Here is a 15,694-nt window from a genome sequence, read left to right as displayed (position 1 = left end):
CATTTAGTGAATTTTACTTACTTTTTACAATAAATTATTAATTTCTTAAAAGAAGGATGGAAATATAAACAATAAAATACTTTTTTTGATAATTTATGCGTTTTATGAAGGTAGCGATCATTGCAGAATTTTTTTTACATATTACATGTAACCCGCTTACGCGGGTTAAGTATTTTTTCTGCAATATCGCCACCTTCATATCCTGCATGAATCATCAAAGAAAGCATTTCATGTTTCAATGAAAAAAAAACCCCATCTAATTTATTGGAAATAGAACCAACTGTTGCATGCATGTCCTGATGAATGCAAATGTCGGCGTTAGTATGGATGAAGCTCAGATAGGTATGCATACTTTATTAACAGGATACATTAAAACATCGATTACAGTTTTGATTTCAAAAGTTTATCACCACTATCCATGACATGATAATTTAAAGTGTGCATCATTTAAATCTAAACAAAAACAAACAACTTCGTCTTTGAAGTACGTATTATTTATAAAATGGATTAACGTTTTTCCAACATTCTATCAATACATTCAGAGTAAAACCTATCCAAAGAATTTTGATTGTCCTTAAAGTGGATTTATGTCAATCCATATTTAAGTAAATTACAAAAGGCCTCGGTCCATTGACCTGATAAGTCTGTAAGTTGATAAATACTTAATATATTTATAAAAGCTTTTTGACCAATGTACTACCGTTACGGCTGTATAAATTGGGTCATTCGGATTCAGAGGGGTTAGACTCTATTAACAAAAAGCTCGACTCCATTACGAGAGGACAAATGGACTTAACACGTGGAGATTTAAAATGGTTAAGGACGTTTGTCCAGTAAAAGAGCATTTTACAAATGCGAGGTCAGAACAGTTACAGTTGTTGAATATGTCAGTATATCACAGGCTTTTATTCGTTTTCCATGTATTGAAACAAATACTGTAGAAACACGTTATTTCGTCGGGTCAAAATTTCTTTGTGTTTTAACGAAACAACATTTCGATGGTATTTAATGTCGTCACATATAAATCTAGATTAATATAAATATATTAAAATGTATCATTCACCTATTAACTCTGTATTCAGTAATACAGTACTTTGGATAAAATATCGTCATGGATTTAATTTCGTTGATTTATACTGCCAACAAAAAAACCCCCCGATTTTCAATCCTCAACGAATAGTTCTGCTTTTACAGTATCTGTAATGGTTCATCGACACAGAGAAGGACTCGGGGAGAATTTGAGTGGACATTGAGCGCGCTGATTAGTCGTGGCCATTTATTTTTTACATTTTAATGATCTCCCTTAAAGGGAGAGCTCTCCATAAAGATATAAGAAAATAATTTAATTCTGGTTGTAACGCGGCATCTGATTGGATAGAAAAATTTAGTTGAATTTTTATAACCTGGTTTTCACGTCACAATGTACTAACGTCAAAAACGTACTAATCCGCCTGACGTTACTTTTGAATTTTGAACAGATAAATAGCATTTTTAAAAGTAAAACGCACTCAATTTGTACGGTAAATAACAGAAAATTTAATTATAAGGAATGAACTCAATATCTACCCTATTTATTATTATGTTTAAATAAATCATTATCAAGATCAATATTTTAATGTTAATTTTCATCGGAAGTGCATTGCCTTAAATGGGCGTGATTAACAGCATCACGCGGTTGGTTCTGCGCCGCCTGGTGATAATTACAGTCTGCATTTTTACACTTACAGAATGTCAAATGACGTACGCAGTTCAGGCACAGACGGGATTTTTATGATTAAAATAATGGAAAAAGACGTTGATTTTAATTGTAAGTTCAATCTGAAAATATCAGAAATGAATCATTTTTGGACTTTTATCACAGTCGGTACGTGATCAAATCAGTCGTAATATGAGCCTTTTGGGTTTTAATTTGGATTTGATCACGTGTCCGACTGTCATGATCACACCATAAATATCAATTTGAACATTCCCTAACTGCTTATTCATTGATGTATTAGGGTACAATGAAAGCTTTAAAAAGAAAGATAATTCTCATAGCAATAAAATATCATTTTCTTTAAACATATAGACAAGAATGACGATTTTCAAAACATCTGTCGGCGGAAAAGCTTACGAGCGAGTTCGATCACGTAGTTCGACTAAAATGAGATCGAACTCACTTTAATCCGGCTAACGCGGGTTATGTTTTTTTTCTGCAATGTCGCTACCCTCATATCCCGAATGAATCACCAAAGAAAGCATTTTATTGTGTAAATGAATGCAGATGTCGTCATTAGTGTGGATCAAACTCAGTTAGGTTTGCATACTATAATAAATTAACAGGATACATTAAAACATCGATAACAGTTTTGATTTCAAAAGTTTATGAGAATTTTAAATGTGTATTATTTAAATTTAAACAAAAGTACACAACTTTGTCTTTGAAGTACGTATTATTTATAAAATGGATTAACGCCTTTCCAACATTCTATCAAATTAAATACATTCAGAGTTAAATCTATCCAAAGAATTTTGATTGTCTTTAAAGTGGATTTATGTCAATCCATATTTAAGTAAATTTCAAAAGGTCTCGGTCCATTGACCTGAGAAGCCTGTAAGTTGATAAACACTTGATATGTTTATTAAAGCGTATTGACCAATGTACTACCGTTACGGCTGTATAAATTGGGTCATTTGGATTTAGAGGGATTAGACTCTATTAACAAAAAGCTCGACTCCATTACGAGAGGACAAATGGACTTAACACGTGGAGATTTAAAATGGTTAAGGACGTTTGTTCAGTAAAACAGCATAAGTTATATTTTACAAGTGCGAGGTCGGAACACTTACATTTGTCGAATATGTCAGTATACCACAGGGTTTTTATTCGTTTTCCATGTATTGAAACAAATACAGTACTGTAGAAGCAATTTTTTTCGTCGGGTCAAAATTTCTTTGTTTTTTTTAACAAAACAACATTCCGTTAGTATTTAATGTCGTCTCATATTAATCTCTAAAATGTATCACCTATTAACTCTGTATTCATATTCAGTAATACAGTACTTTGGTTAAAAAATCGTCATGGATTTAATTTCTTTGATTTATACTGCCAACGAAAAATAATGAATTTCAATTCTCAACGAATATTTCTACTTTTACAGTATCGGTAATGGTTCACCGACACACAGAAGAACTCGGAGACAATTTGAGTGAACATTCAGCGCGCTGATTAGTCGTGGCAATTTTTTTTTTATAATTTAATGATCTCCTTTAAAGGGAGAGTTCTTCAAGATATAAGACAATATTCAAACTCTTAAGTTAACATATTTGGATTTCTTCTCTACTTAAAATCATAAATATTTATTTGGTACAAATATCATGTATAAGATTTAAGGGTAAATCTGATGGATAGTTTGTTTATCTATCTATAGTTCACTTGCTATAATTCAATACTTAAACATATATAAATACTAAAGGGTTTGCAGACATGCTAGATGTAATATTTCATTGAGATTGATAAAAAAAACCCCATGATACAGCTATATATGAGCCGAAAGACAGAGAGGCCAATCTATCCAGTTACAATGAAGTTAAAACATCCAATACATACGATCTAAGGTTTCTACAGGTAGATGTAACAAACAAGTCAAAGAAAGTTTTTATTCATGAAAGAATAAAACAACATACACTTTCATTCTGTCAAAACAAATTCTATTATTTTTTATTTCAGTCAAAAAATCACATTTATGAAGAACAGATTATTCTACCGGCCTGTGTTCACATTAAAAACCGGTAAACACATATATAATTATAGAGCAATATTACATGTACAATGTAAACAAAAACTCAGATATACAATCATATAATTTGACCAGGTTGCCAGATTCGTGGAATACAGAGTAGAAGGAAATTAACAAATGTGTAAAAGAGCTGAAACTTTCCTCAGAGCAGAGAAGCGATGATGGCACTGACTACCATCAAAAACAGGGAAGCCAAGACTTGTGTACCTGTAAATAATCATTTTGATTCGAGTGAAAAGTTGAATAGCATTGACCAGTTCAAACCGTTTTACATTTTTTCTTAAACTTTGTGTATCTATTTCAATAATTACAAAAAAAGCATTTACCACCCCTCTCTCTCTCTCTCTCTCTCTCTCTCTCTCTCTCTCTCTCTCTCTCTCTCTCTTAATCCATTGTAAGTTCTTACCCGACGCTTGTGCCATACAGTTCACAATATGTGAGGAGGAACATCCGGCATACACTTCCTGTTCGTCACTTCCGTCTTCACAGTCGCTGGAACAGTCGCATTTGTATTGTTCCTGGATACAGGAAATTGTCCCGTTCATACAGGTGAAGTAAGTAGAAGGACAGTTCTGAAATTAAAGAAAATGTTTAGAAAACGTTTAGGAATGAGAATGCGGCAAATATTCAAAAATGAAAAAAATATATTATGTGACCTGTCACATAATATGCACGATTAACGAACTGTTTTTCCCGCTTAAAATTCCTAATGTTTTGTTGAGTTCTCAATTATTTTGAATAATCCATAAACAGACGAGTGCTCGGAACAAACTCGATGAATATCAAAATACTGTTATAACGAATAAAATGTAGAGGTGATTGAGTCATTTTTTTAAAATGGAAATTCAAATTGATATCAACTTAATAATTCTGTGTACAAATGAATGTCTCAAAAAGTATTTCAAATAGAACGTTCGGGGATTGTGTATGTTTTCAAACGTCTTGATCAGAACAAATAAATGATTAACATATATGTCGTTATTTGGGCACGGTATTGCCGTGGATTTTCTACTGTAGCTAAACGGACTTTTTCTGGAATCGACAGACCATAGAGCTACATTTTTGGAGAAGCCAAGCACAATATATTTTTAAATAGGGATTGGGGAGATGGAAAGGACGGCCAGGAGGGTAATCAATAAAATATGCCCCCCCCCCCCCCCCCCCCCGCGAGGACACATCATCCCCAATGCTACACACCTGTTGGTACTGTCCTGCGGCCACCGTAGGACAGGCGTCAATGTTACAATCGCTGAAGTCCGACATATCACCCGGACAATCCAGTCCTCCATTAGCGGGGGCGGGGTTGTCACAGGTGCGAGATCTGGACCATCTTCCTCCCCCGCAAGTCACAGTGCACGTGCCCCACTGACCCCAATTACCCCACGATCCATCAACTGTCACACAAAGATATGATATCAAAACTGTCAAACATACATTTAAAAATCAATTTCATTCAGCTAAAAAGAAATAATAAAACGATGAAGAAAAATCAATTTTTTTGAAACTTATTAGCTTTATTAAACAGCTGAAACAAACAAGGATTCAGACTTACTTATGCAGACCTGGGTGTTGCAGTCTTGCGGGGAGTCTGTGCTATTGCCCACACAGTCGCTGCCGCCATATTGAGGGGCGGGATTGGTGCAGGTCCTGTTCCGCCACTGGGACCCTCCACCGCACGTGACGGAGCAGTCCCCCCAGGATCCCCAGGTCGCCCACTCGCCGTCAACTACATATATCAATTATGCCTTTAAAGTTTATGTCAATCAACATTTCATTCATGACAATTTTGCAGGTAGGATATAGAAGTATAAAAAAATAGATTTCTTGAGGAAACCAACATTTAATTAATGTCAATCTTAAGAATAATATAAAATAGGAATATGATTGGTATTCATTTACATGTAACCTCATAACTTTCTGAAATAAATACTATCAGATTGTGTTCATGGTAAAAGATGCGGATTTAGTAATGCCTATCTAACTTTATGAAAAGTCCCATTATTTTGCAGTTTGATGACGTACAGTATTCGACGTAACCATCATTATTACTGAGACTCACTGGGACAGGGGTTGGTGTTACAGGTCTGGGGCGAGTCCTGGGCGTTCCCGACACAATCAGCGCCCCCGTACTGTGGTTCCGGATTGGTGCAGTTCCTGGTGCGGTTCTGATTACCTCCCCCGCATGTAGTGGAGCAGGTTCCCCAAGACCCCCAGTCTGCCCACATTCCATCAACTGAAAAAAGTGATTTTGAAAACTAAAAAACTTTTGAGTAAGTAAAAAACCCCACCATTACAATTAACAAATGAATCTGCATTGATTATATAAAAAAAGATGATTAATGCAAGCGCTACACATCTGCATAGTAGCAGCTTTATTTTTTCTAGTCCAGTAAATTGTGTCTACATAATGAATTATTGATATTTCAGAAATAAAAAAGCCACATTATATTTTTGATAACCTGTTAGAAATAAACCAAAAAAAAAATCAAAAGCTTAAAGAATATATCGTATTCATTACTTGGACAGGGTTGAGTGTTACAATCTGCGTCATCACTTGAGGATCCTGGACATGCGGCGCCATTACCAATAGGAGCAGGGTTGTCACAAGTCCTTGTTCTTGTTTTAGTTCCGGTTCCGCAAGTTTTTGAGCATGTGCCATAAGATCCCCACGACCCCCATGCACCATTTTCTGTAAAATGTTTTTTTTTTCAGAATTGTTTTCAAATTGCTTTGATAATCAAATGTCCCCAATCACATCCTACACATATTCAGTACTCCACAGTTATTTTAAATGTATGATTTTAATGTTTTCGTTAGTTCCGTTATTTTTTCTGTTGTTGTAAATAGCCACACACGTATATGATAAGTATCAAAGTTGGTACTACCACTTGAGAATATGATAACGCGACTGACAACACTTACTGTCGGTACATCTTTGTCCTAACCAGTCTCCCGTGCATGTGCACGTGTAGTCCATTCCCTCGTCATAGCACGTGCCGCTGTTCTGGCAAGGATTAGGGAAGCAGTTGTCCATCACTGTTTGTATTATTATAAGAATAGAAATAGATAAATCAAAAGAGAAAAATAAAAAAATTAGAAAACATTGCTATATAAAATTAATTATTGAGTATACCGTACGTTGTAACTAGTATATCAATATGCTTACCGACAGAAATCAAGAATAAGTCAGCAATTACCATGTCTGAAATCAAAATCATAATAGACTATATCAACAGCCTTAAATTCTTCTTTAAATAGAAATTATCTAACAGGGAAAAATTAGAAAAGCAAAATACTGATTAGAGATATGAATATGATAATATCAATTAATATAATATCTTTTACCCGGAAAGTCTGTATTTAATTCGTTAAAAATTGAATATCGCGCATATTTGATTCTAAGATGTCAACAGGAGTAAATGATATCTCACTGTCTTGGAGGTCCCTTCCCGTCAGGCCACTGTACAGGAAGTAGGGACGGGTGGTCCTCTGCTCCCACGCGCAGGTGTCTTTCTCCACCACGAGGAACCACCCGGCGTCATTACTGCAGCCGCCGTAATTATTCTGGACGAAGAAACGCCTCTCCAAATTTCCGTCACTGATGAAAATAGAAAAATTAATTATAAATACGGTAATTCTGAATTTTTTTATCCTTACTAATTACTCTCAATATGAAATATACTTTCACATAAAACGTCTTAATTTGAAGATATTAAGTCCCACTTAGACATTGGACATAATAGACTAAAAATGCAAACATTTCTGATAATAAAAAAAATAAAAACATGCAGGGAATGGATCAAGTACTATATAGAATTCCAGTAAAATATGTATGAAATAAAGACACATATAGAGTAGGTACCCCGGGATGCCGCAGTAGGAGACTGCTTTGAGGCGGTTCAGATCGTCATAGGCCGTGTACAGCAGCCGGCTACAGTCAAACCAACTGTTCTTGTCAGTAACACCGTGGGCGTCAAACACCGCGTACGCTGTCTCCTTCCCTTTGGAGTAAAAACTCACCCTGATCTGAATATACAGACAGAAAAAAAAATCTTGTAACAGATATAGGTATTGTGTATAATTTGTTTATTACTTGTAGATGATTAGTTTTAACTAAGAGAACTTAAATTTGCAATTTTTAAAATACTAAATTATACGTATGTAAAAAATCATATACATGTACTGTGTTTTTTAAATATTAGTTGAACATAAATGTTCGTAGATTTCGTTTTTGATAGTCGGTCCATGAATTCGTAAGAGAAATGATAACTTTGGAAATGTACATGGTAAAGAAGAATAACGCTAAAACCAGGAAAATTAATGCGCTTGAAAATAATGAAACCACAGTATAAAAGGACTGTTATGGCGTTAATAAAGCTATGGCTGACCGCTGAGATTTGGTAGCTGCTCCAATTATCCACCACGCTGGACTTGTAAGTTTTGGTCCCCGTTGCTATGGTGAGGGCGTCCGTGTCAAACTCGTTTAGAGTGTAGGTTCCAGTCCAAAGGTCATAGACGGAGGATGCGGGGGAGATGGACATGGTATGCGCTACCTTCATAACCATACGCCAACCTACCGGGGTAATTTAACCATTCAAACTAATGGATTTATGTTTACAGGATTCATGATTTACTATTTGATATATCAATCATTAGTACTTTTCACACAAACAATATTAACTAAAGATTAATGTTCTTTATAAGAAAAATAATAATACTCCAAAGTTCTTTTCATTAAAAATTCTTACGATTATTTCCAAAGGATGAGAAACCTAATATCTTATATTTATTTCATGCCTTGTTAATTTTTTCAATGTGTAGAACTGTATAAGTAAATAAAAACACATATCTACAATAATTTTACCTTTGACAAAGATAGCCATGGTTTCTGCCGCGGGAAATTCTGCCTGATTCCAAGCACCGTCTGTAAGAAGATTCTCTCATTTTCAAAATTCTTATGGCTTTGTGAATATAGATATAGTTGGGTTTTTTCAATAAAATAGTTTGCAGTAGACATCCCTTGATAAAAAGGTGGCAATTACAATAAGAGAGAGAGAGAGAGAGAGAGAGAGAAAGAGAGAGAGAGAGAGAGAGAGAGAGAGAGAGAGAGAGAGAGACACACACAGACAGACAGACAGACAGACAGACTCACTAGCTTCACAAAGGGCCCAAGTCTTTTTGCTACTGTACAAAAAGTATGGTCTTGGTCTGACATTCTTATCCCATGAGCAGGGCTGGCTGGAATCCGAAGAGTCCAGAATGTTCATCCAAGCCTTGTCATTTGGACATCCTCCGTGTTCTTTGTGCACACAAAATCGCCGAGTAGTGTCACTTTAAATTAAAATCAAAATCAACATGACAGAAGTAAAGTCCCTAGAAGTGTTCAGTAAATCAACATTTTACGGTATAGATTATTTTAACATGCATGAAACAGTAAATGACTGTTTAATGGTCAAATATATGCGCAAATTTTGGAAAAATATATCAAACGCGAAGGAAAGCTGCAGGCTAAATACTAAAACTGACTGGTAAAACCGATAACATGTGTCCAGTAAGAGTACACGATATTTTCTTACCCAACAATACTGGAACCGACCTTGGTATACTAGTTACCAATCATATCTGTCCAGTAAGAATACAGGATGCTCTCTTACCATTGGATAATGAAGCTGACTTTGGTAAAACCAATTACAGGTGTCCAGTTAGGTAAACGATTTTGTCTTACCCGTCAATACTTGAGCCGACCTTGGTGTAACCGATTATATCTGTCCAGTAAGAGTACAGGATTCGGTCGTCGTTGAACCATCCGTTTTTGTCTGCGTCCCTTCCGTCAAAAATTACAAAAGCTACCTCGACGCCATTGGTGAAGTAAGCATACTTTACCTGAGAAAGGTGGAAAAATGTCAAACTTGTATACTGTCCATGGATCAAACAGTTCAATTGTAAAACGATTAATTTCTTGCTTCATTTCAGCTCCACCCATAACTTTCAAAGTCAAAGAAATAAAATAATTGTCACATTAATCTTTTAGGGGCGATTTCTGGATTTGTTGGTACAAATTATCCAGACCTTTAACTTTTCAAATATTTTGTCATTCTGATTTTTTTTTTCAAATCAGATATTGAGGTTCTGTACACATGTACCTATATCACTTTTAATCTAGCACACACTTTTAATATTTGTACATTTCTAAATTAGCGCGTTGGTAGTCCACCTAACGAATGCATACTTTTAGAACTGATCCAATAAAATATTTCCAAGAATTACACTTACACTTTCAATGAAAAATCCGGGGATACTTCTCCAAGTCTCAACGTTTTTAGATTTGTAGACGAGGTATGGGTCCTTGGTCAGGGTCTGGGCGGCGGGATTGTCGCTGTTGAGGGTGTCAGAGGAGTACCACAGCTGACGGAGCCCTCCCTGGGGAGGGACCACGCCCTCCACCGCCTTAAACACCATATCCCAGGCTATCATAAGAAAAACCAGGTGTTTTACAATCAAAGACTTAAAATTCCATTAAATTCACAGTGAAAGTTCCAAAGTTCGAGCGCTAAAATACAATACCTTCACCAATACAGTTGAAACACCCAGAAAAGGTAAAGTTCAGATATTTGCATTGCAAACTATCCAAGATTTTCACAAAGAATTAAAGATCCTTAACAAAACACAATATTGAAATATCTTAAAAGTTAAAGTTAAAAAGTTTGCGCGCTAAATCACTATTTCTTCAATTGTAATGAAAATAAGATCCTCGACAATACTTTTGATTTAAAGTTGATATCTATAAGTTATCGCGCGAAAATTATACATGTAGCATAAAATATTTAATGAACTTACCCATGACGGAAACCACCATGACGTCAGCAGTTCCTCTGTTTCCTGAAGAGAAACATAACCTATGAAAATAACTTCCTTTCAGGCCGTTGAAATACGTGACAGATAAGTTATGATATAGTTAGTGATTTACCTGAGCTCCAGTTAACTAGAGTGGTCGATGCCGAATAGTAGAAGTAGGGGGTCCCCGACATGACGTCCCATTCTTGGCATTCGCCGGTTGCGTCATAATCTTTCAACATGAACCAGCCAGCGTCTACTGTACATCCACCGTACTGATGGTTGATGAAGAACGTTCGACGTCCTGTGTTTGGGCTGTAAAGACATAATTCTATCCAATGCATAAGGTCTCTCAGGTGGTTCGTTAATTGTGACTTATCTCCCCTTTTTAATAATTATATATTAGTACATCACTATTTTTATTATATTATTATATGAAATTATAATGATCGATATTATCAAACCACCCCATCCCTTGTCCTCTAGTTGTCATAAATAATACCACCCCTCGTTGTCTTAAATATCATAAAACAAATTTTCCATTGTCCAATTTGAATTTGATCCATGTACTTGAGATACATATCTATTCACTATATTCTAACTCGTTTATGAAGGGCACATTTTACTTATTATTGGGCAGACACAACCAAGGTACTATTACATTATTTACATTATAAGTATGCAACGTTACACTGCCATTTAGAAATGTGAAGGTTGTTTGAATGGACTTACTTCATCTCGCAGTAGTTTTTGGTGGCGGTGGTGATGTCGGTATAACTGGACTCTATGATCCGCCCACAGTCCAGCCAGTCGTTCCTACTTTTACCCATGCTGTCAAACACCACGTATGCCACCTCCTTGTTATCCTTGTAGGCCGACAGACGGACCTTAAAACAGGGAGGTAACCGTGTTTAAGCAAAGAAAGGTAATTGTCGCCCAGAAATTTCAATTTGATGGTCATAGATTAAAATTGTTAAGCGCAATTTAATTTTCAATTGTTTAAAAAAGAAATAATACTAAACGTGATACGTAATAGGTGAAAGTTGAACATAAACGTAAAACGTAAACGTAATATTAAGTAATGAGTATACCGTTATAACGTGCATTTATAATACGCGAGTCTGATTACGTGAACCGTGATACGTGGACCGTAATACGTGAGCCGGAATACGTGATCCTTAATACGTAAACGTAGTACTTAACAATTAAACCGAAATACGAACATGTTAGAACGTGCATTTATGATACGCGAGTCTGATTACGTTAACCGTGATACGTGGACCGTAATACGTGAGCCGGAATACGTGATCCTTAATACGTAAACGTAGTACTTAACAATTAAACCGAAATACGTACATGTTATAACGTGCATTTATAATACGCGAGTCTGATTACGTGAACCGTGATACGTAAACCGTAATACGTGAGCCGGAATAGGTGATCCTTATTACGTAAACGTAGTAGTTAACATGTAAACCGAAATACGTACATGCTATACGTAAACGTGATACGTACATGTAATACATGTAAGTAATCGTAAATTGTTTTACAAATACATACAGCGGAGAAGCTCCTCTTGTTCCAGTCATCCAGCCATTTAGACTTGTACAGCTTGCTGCTGGCCGTAAAGTCTCTCATGGCCGTCACATCCTCGCCGTTGTAGTGTCCGCTGGCCGTCCAGAAGGCGTTCACGCTGCTAAAGCCGGGGGGACGGACGCCTCGGGGGATCTTAAACACCACGGTCCACGCTAGAAATCAAACAGATGAGGAAGAGGTTTTCATTAAAAGAAGGGCTGACAATTTAAGCAACGGTTTATTTAGCTTTATCACGAACATAATCTGTTTTTAAACATTTTCGTAGTGATTGTTAATTATGATTTATATGATATACAGTGTATAGATGTACATGTATAAATATAGTAGTTCTTTTCTTTGATATTTTTGATTCTGTAGAACTTTTTTTCACTTTTTATGTCAGACCCAGACATGGAAAATGAAATATTCACGAGGGGAAAAAGTAATGGTTCAGGAGCCTATGCATTCTGCATAATGCGATATTCATTTTTTTCTCTCCAGTTTATACATGTAAAGTGTAAGTTAATTTATTGTACTCACGCCCGCTGTAAAAGTCTAAATTAATCTATTGTACTCACGACCTCTGTAAAATTCTAAGTTAGTTTATTGTACTCACGCCCTTTGTAAAAGTGTAAGTTAATGTATTTTACTCACGCCCTTTGTAAAAGTGTAAGTCAATCTATTATACGTTCGCCCTCTGTAAAAGTGTAAGTTAATCTATTGTACTCACGCCCTCTGTAAAAGTGTAAGTTAATCTATTGTACTCACGCCCTCTATAAAAGTGTAAGTTAATCTATTGTACTCACACCCTTTGTAAAAGTGTATGTTAATCTATTATACTTTCGCCCTCTGTTAAAGTATAGGTTAATTTATTATACTCACGCCCTTTGTAAAAGTGTAAGTTAATGTATTTTACTCACGCCCTTTGTAAAAGTGTAAGTTAATGTATTTTACTCATGCCCTTTGTAAAAGTGCAAGTTAATCTATTGTACTCACGCCCTTCGTAAAAGTGTATGTTAATTTATTGTACTCACGTCCTTTGTAAAAGTAAAGGTTAATTTATTGTACTCACGCCCTCTGTAAAAGTGTAGGTTAATTTATTGTACTCAATGACATGCCCTCTGTAAAAGGATAGGTTAATTTATTGTACTCACGCCCTCTGTGGTTGTTGAACTGTTGCGATGAAATTGTCTCAATGGAGAAGGCAACACACAAACAGGTCACAACAGCTTGCAGACCCTGATATTAAAAAACAAATAAATGCTTACCAAAAAAAATTATTGTTGATTTTGATGTTTTGAATTCATATAGAATCAATAAAATGTAGTTAAAGTGAGGTAGATAAAAATTATTAGAAGATAAAATGATCTGCTCGATTTCAATTAATAATATCAATAGTATTAATAAAAATTATTATCATTATGCATCCTACGTCACGATTATTATTAAATTTTAAAGAAAAACTCAATAAATTTCAATGGCGTAAAGATGTTAATTTATTTAATTTTAATTTACGGAACCATATCTTAAAAAATAGTCACCATTTTGTCCTATCCAACACTCCCTATTATCTCCTGTCTTGAAAAATTATAAGGAGATACTTTTTAAAAGACCATTTTATTCCATAATTCCAGTCATAAATGTTGTTTTCTTTGGACATTAACTTCCTTCCTAAGTTCATTAAAACCCTCATTGCCCTAAATGTCTCGATGAACTTGTCTTCGGAATGAATAAACTAAAAATATTGACTTTTGTCATTTTCTTTGGACTCGGATATTTGCCAAATTTTTTTTTTATTTTGATAACTTGACATGTTTTTCTTTTTAAGAACCTCTTTTTGTTCAGTGAAAATATAGAAGCATCCATTTTAAAAAGCTATCTTTAAATTGATTTTTGAAAAAAAAAAATTGATCTACAAGTTAATTCAAATTTTGCACTATTATTAGTCTTATTATATGATATATGATTATTGAATCAGCTAATGAATAAAAAGTTGCTGCTTTATAAAGGACATAAACATTTAATGATTGTTCACTTTAATTCGACATGTTAACCTCAATATCAATTTTTTAGTTTAAAGTAACATAATGTTATTCTGTATAAAAGTTTATTGATGAGCAACTTTAACTTCCTCAATGTAGAAAAATTTCCTGACCCGTACATAGATAGAAAGATCAGTCTGATTTTTATCCCCAGTTCTGATACGTTTTTCTATGCGCGTACGTTTAAATGAATTTTATATATCAGAGAAAAACAAAAAATAAACAAAACAAAAACCAAGTGAAACATCACATGTAAAAATGGAGTCTTTTGTTATGTACAAACCAACAAAAAGTTGCACTCGGACATTTAAAAAAAGAATCAAATTAAAATATTTAAAATAGAAATTAGAACATACAGGTACGTATCAAAAGTATAATTACGTTTGCATATAGGATAAAGACCAGCTAACAGAGTTGGACGCTCGAGCCTTTAAAATTCAACTCGCGTGTCAGAGGTTGTGATCAATCCCTACATTGAACATGTTTTATACTACATCAAGGTGATAAATGAGAGAGAGAGAGAGAGAGAGAGAGAGAGAGAGAGAGAGAGAGAGAGTTTTAATTTCAATTCTGGAAAAATATTGAAATTTGGTATATATTTAGAGTTTTTTCCTTCATTCATCAGAGTGAATTGTAAGGATACATAACAGCAAATAAACAATTGTAGGAAGACAATACAGTGTATATTGATACAACACTTACATTTATACTACTGAATGGGGGTTATGATTTGCTATGCGTTATCGTCTATTTTTCTCAGAATATGTCATCCGGACTTGCAACTAGTTAATTAATTAAAAAAAATAACGAATATGTCCTTAATTGAGGTCACGGGTGTATAAACTAGTACTGGTACATTCAATGCAAACCGGATTGATCCGGAAAAAAGCTGGCGTAAATGTATATTGGTACAAGTAGTTAAGAAGTTTTGGGGTTAAGAAGTTTATATTAAACCGAATTATGGCATCCGGATAAACTTAAAATATTTCCATTTTTAAAATAACCAAAACGAAAGATAGGCGGATAGATAGATAGGCGGATAGATAGATAGATAGATAGATAGATAGATAGATAGATAGATAGATAGAAACAAAGCAAATTCATCAAATCATTATCATTTTTATTTTTTCTAATCATACTAATATTAGATTGTCTTCTTAATTTTGAAAAATCTACAGCTATTGTAAACATCAAAACCAATGTGAACATTATCTGTTTGTTGAAGTTTTTGTATTTACACACATGGAGTTGGTTTTAAATACAAGGTTATATTCGTTTATTTTCAAATACGTAAACTTTATTGGTACAATAATTTTTTTTAACAAATGACTTCTTAAAAATAATGAAATCATACAAAAGAAAGGGGGTATATATTCATGTACATGTATACTAATAATTAAGATTCCGCGATTTTAGCCAATGTCCTCGATATTAATCTACAATCGTCGTCTGATTGTGTTCGTT

At 34.6% G+C, this 15,694-nt stretch overlaps 1 protein-coding gene across 1 annotated transcript; it reads right to left on the bottom strand.

The window, feature by feature from the left end:
* Nucleotides 1-3,624: 3,624 nt before the first annotated feature.
* Nucleotides 3,625-14,712, bottom strand: LOC105340987 (uncharacterized). The gene is made up of 21 exons (XM_066070069.1): nt 14,704-14,712; nt 13,343-13,427; nt 12,174-12,361; nt 11,346-11,500; nt 10,747-10,928; nt 10,617-10,658; nt 10,053-10,246; nt 9,505-9,662; nt 8,932-9,110; nt 8,644-8,703; nt 8,168-8,352; nt 7,642-7,805; nt 7,211-7,377; nt 6,946-6,981; nt 6,702-6,815; nt 6,298-6,468; nt 5,839-6,012; nt 5,332-5,505; nt 4,977-5,173; nt 4,186-4,351; nt 3,625-3,986 (listed from the first exon to the last, which is right to left on the bottom strand). Exons 1-21 carry the CDS (start codon nt 14,710-14,712, stop codon nt 3,922-3,924), a joined length of 2,865 nt encoding a protein of 954 aa, XP_065926141.1. The 3' UTR covers nt 3,625-3,921.
* Between the last annotated feature and the right edge of the window lie 982 nt (nt 14,713-15,694).

Source organism: Magallana gigas, chromosome 8, assembly GCF_963853765.1.
Source record: "Magallana gigas chromosome 8, xbMagGiga1.1, whole genome shotgun sequence".
Lineage (NCBI taxonomy): Eukaryota > Metazoa > Mollusca > Bivalvia > Ostreida > Ostreidae > Magallana > Magallana gigas.
The sequence above is the reverse complement of the archived record's forward strand: the minus strand, read 5'-3'. Positions and strand labels throughout refer to the sequence as shown.